Here is a 6,055-nt window from a genome sequence, read left to right on the forward strand (position 1 = left end):
GCCCCCAGCAGGTCTCCCCAGCTGTGTCCTTCTCCTCTAGGGCTGCCCCAGCCCAACTCTCTCCGGCTGGGCTCCCAGCAGAAGGGTTCCCCCGTCACATAATTTCTGTGGCGTCCTCTGGATGTCAATGGAATCATTGAATGACCAAAGTGTTTGGGTTGAAAGAGATCTCTAAGAGCATCAAGTCCACCCGTGCCCCCAGCTCTGCCAGGTCCCCACTGCCCCGTGTCCCTCACCCCACATCTCCACAGCTTGGGAACCCCTCCAGGGGTGGGGACTCCACCACTGCCCTGGAAGAAATTGTTCCTTAGGGCCAACCTCAACCTCCCCTGGGGAAACTTGAGGCTGGTTCCTCTTGTCCTGTCCCTTGTCCCTTGGGAGCAGAGCCCGACCCCCCCCTGGCTCCAGGCTCCTGTCAGGTGGTGTCAGAGCCAGAAGGTCTCCCCTGAGCCTCCTTTGCTCCAGGCTCAGCACCCCCAGCTCCCTCAGCTGCTCCTCCCCACACTCAGAACTCTGAGGAGATCCTGGCCCAATGTTTCTCCAGTGCTGTTTCTTCTTTAGCAATGGCTTTAACAGCTGCTGAAGGAACAAATTTTATGTGAGAAGTGGAGGTTGCTCCTTCTTTGGGTAAGACCCTCCCAACATCTGCCCCTGAGCTTTGAGTCCCTTCTGGGGCGTTTTTTCCCCCGATGAGTTTTAACATCCTGAGGAAGCTTTCACAAATCCTAAGCTTTCCACACCTCACGTTCTCTTTGACTTCAAGCCTTGCTCAGTGTTTGACCCCCACATCTCTTGCCTTCCCCCTCAGGAAAGTGGAGCTGAAGGATCAGACCAAGCCCACGCCGCTGATTTTGGATGAGCAAGGGCGAACGGTTGATGCCACTGGTAAAGAGATTGAGTTGACTCACCGCATGCCCACCCTCAAGGCAAACATCAGAGCTGTGAAGAGAGAGCAGTTCAAACAGCAGCTGAAAGAAAAACCCTCAGAAGATATGGAGTCGAACACTTACTTTGACCCCCGGGTCTCCATAACCCCAGCCCAGCGTCAGAAACGCACCTTTAAATTCCATGAAAAAGGGAAATTTGAGAAAATTGCCCAGAGGTTACGCACGAAGGTATTGGAGGATTCGCCCTGCTCGCTGAGGAGAGGAGCTGTGAGGGTGTGGTGAGGGATGGGGAGTCTCCTCTCCTCTCCTGGGATGTGTTAGGGAGCTGTGTTGGTGTTGAGGAAGAAGCTTTTCAGTCGAGTCACCAGCTTTTCTTATCAGTATTTTAGAAAGGCAGGATCCAAATTAGGAGAAAAAGGATTTTCTTACAGCTCACTTGAAGGATGAAATTGGTTGGGGGTTTTTTTATGACAAAAACCTGAAAAATTGCCAAAAGTAACAGGTCATTTTCTAGCAAAGTGTTCTTTCCACCCTAGAGGTGGAAATTTAAAGGCATCTTGGTAAAATTTCCAAGTTCTTGAGGAGAAGGGAGAGAAAAGCTTCCTTCAGCTCCAGGGATCTGGTGCTTGAAGAGCCATTCCTCTGGGATTGCTCCATGCTCCCAGAAGGCTCAGCAAGAAGAGCAGATTTTTGGCAGCTTTGAGGACTCCTGCACTGTGCTGTCACGTGCATTGTGGTTTCTTTCTGGGGTCTGTTTCAGATGGTTTTAAAAACCAGAGAGAAATCAGCAGGTGCACACGTGTTGTGCTGTCCCTGAAGGTCAGGTTGGTTTGGAATGACCTTGATGTGCCCTTGTCCTCTCCCTGTTCTCAGGCTCAACTAGAAAAGCTGCAGGCTGAGATCTCACAGGCTGCCAGGAAGACAGGGATACACACTTCCACCAAGTTGGCCCTTATCACCCCAAAAAAGGAGCTGAAAGAAGGAGAGATCCCTGAGATAGAGTGGTGGGACTCCTACATCATCCCCAACGGCCTCGACTTGTAAGTAGTTGACTTGCCAGGTTTGGGTCCCTCTGCTGCAGGAGGGAGCTGGTGTGTGCCCAGGTAGCCAAGGTGGCCACCAGCAGCCTGGCTTGGGGCAGCACTGGTGTGGGCAGCAGGAGCAGGGCAGGATTGTCCCCCTGGGCTGGGCACTGGGGGGGCTGCACCTCGAATCCTGGGGGTGGTTTTGGGTCAAGAAGGAGCTTGAGGGGCTGGAGCGTGGCCAGAGAAGGGCAACGGAGCTGCTGGGGAAGGGTCTAGAGGCCAAGTGTGGGGAGGAGCAGCTGAGGGAGCTGGGGGTGCTGAGCCTGGAGCAAAGGAGGCTCAGGGGAGACCTTCTGGCTCTGACACCTCCTGACAGGAGCCTGGAGCCGGGGGGGGGTCGGGCTCTGCTCCCAAGGGACAGGACAAGAGGAAAAACGGAAATGCCTCAAGTTTCCCCAGGGGAGGTTTCAGTTGCCCCTGAGGAACAATTTCTTGCCCTGGAGGGTTGCCCAGGGCTGTGCCAGGCCGCCCAGGGCAGTGGTGGAGTCCCCACCCCTGGAGGGGTTCCCAAGCCGTGGAGATGTGGGGTGAGGGACACGGGGCAGTGGGGACCTGCCCGTGCTGGGGGCACGAGTGAACTCAATGGCCTTAAAGTCTCTTCCAACCAAAACAATTGGAGCTCATCTGCTTGAGCTGTGGGATTCCACCTCCCTCATCTCTGGGATGCAGGTGGGCCTGAGCTTTGCTCCCAGAGCCTGTCCTGGTGCTGGTGGGAAGCCTCTGCCCTTCTCCCTGGTTGGAGGCAGCATTCCCTCAGGGACTGAGGTCACTGCCATGGAGTTAGAAGGACTTTTTTGGCCAGGAGTTCATGGTGTGTGGGTTTAAAGCAGGAGTGTTCTGTACAGGTTGTGTTCAGGACAGAGCTGTAGGAAGCTGTGAAATGTGGGTGGATGTCCAGAGTGGGAGACAGCTACACGTTAACACATCAAGCTCTGGTCCATGCTTTGGGTCAGGGTTTGTGCCTGTCACATCCTCACCATGCCTGACCCAGAGAAATGTTGGTTTGGGGTTTTTTTCCACCCCCCATGGCTGAAGGGAACACAGGAATTGAGGCTGGGATCTTTATAACAACACCCAACTCTCCTTTCCAGAAAAGGTGGAACGTCTTCCAAGAGAGAAGAGTACTTTGGGATCACAAACCTCGTGGAGCACCCAGCACAGCTCAACCCACCAGGTACTGCCCCAGTTTTGGGTGACTTTGGTGTTTAAAGCCAAAATACTCTGAAACTTGGAAACAATATAAAAGCTTTAACAGGAGGTCACCAGTAGCTCGTGTGGGTGTTGATGGTGGAGGTGGGGTTGCAGTCCAGACACAAGCTCATCTCCACCACGCTGGGTTGGACCTTTTTACCCTGAGGAAAGGACAAAATAACCACAGAGCATTTTCTCTTTCAGTAAGACCAAAAAAAAATAGCCCAAGTTCCATGTTTGGTGCCAGTAAGTGGTTGGGTCTGTGGGGATGTAACGGAGCACAGTAAAAGCAGGATGGTTGCCAGTGGTGTTTTCCTTCTCCAAAAGCAGATTTGTTTTCCCTTCTCCAACAGCAGATTTATGTTTTCTCTTGCCTCCTGTCTCTTCCCAGTGGACAGTGACACACCAGTGACCCTGGGAGTTTATTTAACTAAGAAAGAGCAGAAGAAATTACGGCGACAGACTCGGCGAGAAGCCCAGAAGGAGCTACAAGAGAAAGTCAGGCTGGGCCTGATGCCACCTCCAGAGCCCAAAGGTAAGTGGTGGCTACAAAAGGGAGGCTGTGGGCTAATGCAGGCCCAGAACCATCCAACCAGCAGCCCAGGCTGAGCGTGGACAGGGTTGGGAATGCTGCTGGCAGCACAACCTCGACGGGATTGCCCGGATCTGTGTCGGTGTGATCCGACTGCTGCCCAGATGGGGCAGTCTGTGAGCCTGCAAGCAGGGCTGGTGTTCCTGGGCTTTCCCAGTATGGCAAACTGGTGCCTGGCAGGAGCTCCTCATGGCTCCTTTCCCTTTGCAGTGAGAATTTCCAACTTGATGCGAGTGCTGGGGACTGAAGCTGTGCAGGACCCCACCAAAGTCGAAGCTCACGTTCGAGCACAGATGGCAAAGAGGCAGAAGTAGGTGGCACTTTTGGGGTTTTTTTGGGGTCATTTTTAGAGGGATTCTCCCCCCTTAAACAATTAAACCCTTGAAGTGATGCAGCGAAGTGGCAACAGTGTGATTTTTCTGCTTGTCGATCTGTTTTAGATGCTTTGAATGAGCCCCCCCACACCCCGAGGCCTGTGGGGGAGCTGGGTTGTGGTGATCAGATCTTGCTGATCAGCAGCCTCCTATTAAAGAGTTTATTATATTCCTAATAAACATTTCCAGAGAGAAGGCTGAGGTTGACTTAGAAAGCCCCACGTGCTTTTAATTCAGGGCAAAATCTGGGCAGGAATTGCAGCCACTTGGGGATCTGTGGAACATATTCAGTGCTTAGGATGTGTTTGTGCCCAAGCAGGCACGTGGGAGGCTGAGTTTTGTTTCTTGCCCCATCTCTCTTGGCATCCAGAGCTCACGAAGAAGCAAATGCTGCCAGAAAGCTCACAGCAGAGCAACGAAAAGCCAAGAAGGTGAAAAAGCTGAAAGAAGACGTTTCCCAGGGAGTTCACATAGCTGTGTACAGGTGAGGGCTGGGCTGGGTGCTTTCCTGCACAACTCTTCCTAAATACACCCTCTGGAAACAAGGAGCTGCTTGTCAGGTTTCCATCAAGCCTTAAAGGATCCTGGCCTGGAGCTGTGACACTGTTCCAAAGGTCGAGGTCATTAAATCCATCCTTAACTCATCCTGTTACAGCCAAGCACTAAAAACATGCATCAGATTTAGGGTATTTTAGCTTTGATTGACTTTTCTAATGAAGAGAGCAGTTTCCCAGCTGTCAGAGTTAACCTGGTACAGTGATATCCAGAAATTGGGGAACTCAAGACCTAAATGAAAGAAGAATGGGAAGGGTTGAGGTGTGGGTAAAGCTTCCAAGGAGCTGGAGGAGGAAACGCTGGGACCAACAGGGAGCTCTTTGGTGATAATAGTTTTGGTTTTTTTCACAAACACTTGGTTTTTTTGTGTTTTTTTTTTATCCAAGGGTCAGAAACTTGAGCAATCCAGCAAAAAAATTCAAAATCGAGGCCAACGCTGGCCAGCTCTACCTAACAGGAGTGGTGGTTTTACACAAAGATGTCAACGTGGTCGTGGTAGAAGGAGGTGAGGACTTTGGAGGGAGGCTTTTGGTCACGGTGTAGCCTTCAAAAGCTTGCCCCTGGCCAAAAATGAGTGGGAAAGTTGTTGGCTGAGGGTGATGGAAGGAGGTGGAAGTGAGAAGACTCCCTTAATTACAGCTCTGATGGGGTTAGTGCTGCCTGCAGGGCGTGCTCTAATCCAGTTAGAAAACCCAACACATTTGATGTTGAAAGGAGAATCACTTCATTTGACTCCCTGATGCTCCGAGGGGATACTCAGAGCAAGGAGAGTATAAATTCTCATGATTCCTCACACTTGGTGCTGTTCTAAGTAATTTTGGTGAGGTGTTGAAGAGCCCGTTTGGCAGCAGGAGGTGGCCCAAGAGCTGTGCCAAAGGCTGAGGGAGAAGCTTGGCCACCCAGGTGGGATTAGTGCTGGGTTGGCTTGGCCAGGCTGGGAAGCATTTGTGGGAGTCATTTGGGCTTCTGCTGCTTTTTAGAACCTCCTAAAACCTGAAGGTTAAAAGAATTTGGTAAATGTTGAGTCTCGGGTTCTTCCCCAGGCCCCAAAGCACAGAAGAAATTCAAACGTCTTATGCTTCACCGAATAAAATGGGACGAGCAAACATCAAACACAAAGGGCGAGGGTAAGTGGAAAATGGTGCCTGGTGGGGCTCCCTGCTCTTCCTAACCCAAAATTTGGGCCAAAATTGGTTATATCGCTTATATTTATCGGTTGTTTTCTTGTTCAAGATGATGATGAGTCCGACGAGGAGTCTGTTAAGAAAACAAACAAATGCTCTCTGGTTTGGGAGGTGAGTCGTGGGCGTAGTTCAAGCCAGGGGGGGGTTGGAGGGAAGGTGAAATCCATCTGCCAAATTTTGAGCCTTT

General features: G+C 51.5%; 1 protein-coding gene across 1 annotated transcript in view; it reads left to right on the forward strand.

Moving 5' to 3' along the window:
- PRPF3 (pre-mRNA processing factor 3) overlaps nt 1-6,055 on the forward strand; it is a 12,273-nt gene that overhangs the window by 5,857 nt on the left and 361 nt on the right. Inside the window, exons 6-14 of the mRNA XM_008937078.1 lie at nt 809-1,115; nt 1,761-1,927; nt 3,064-3,146; nt 3,555-3,698; nt 3,966-4,065; nt 4,500-4,613; nt 5,071-5,189; nt 5,728-5,811; nt 5,918-5,979. Of these exons, the coding sequence (XP_008935326.1) occupies nt 809-1,115; nt 1,761-1,927; nt 3,064-3,146; nt 3,555-3,698; nt 3,966-4,065; nt 4,500-4,613; nt 5,071-5,189; nt 5,728-5,811; nt 5,918-5,979 (1,180 nt within the window). The remainder of the gene's footprint in view (nt 1-808; nt 1,116-1,760; nt 1,928-3,063; nt 3,147-3,554; nt 3,699-3,965; nt 4,066-4,499; nt 4,614-5,070; nt 5,190-5,727; nt 5,812-5,917; nt 5,980-6,055) is intronic.

Source organism: Merops nubicus, unplaced genomic scaffold (genome assembly GCF_000691845.1).
Source record: "Merops nubicus isolate BGI_N331 unplaced genomic scaffold, ASM69184v1 scaffold18133, whole genome shotgun sequence".
Taxonomy (NCBI): domain Eukaryota; kingdom Metazoa; phylum Chordata; class Aves; order Coraciiformes; family Meropidae; genus Merops; species Merops nubicus.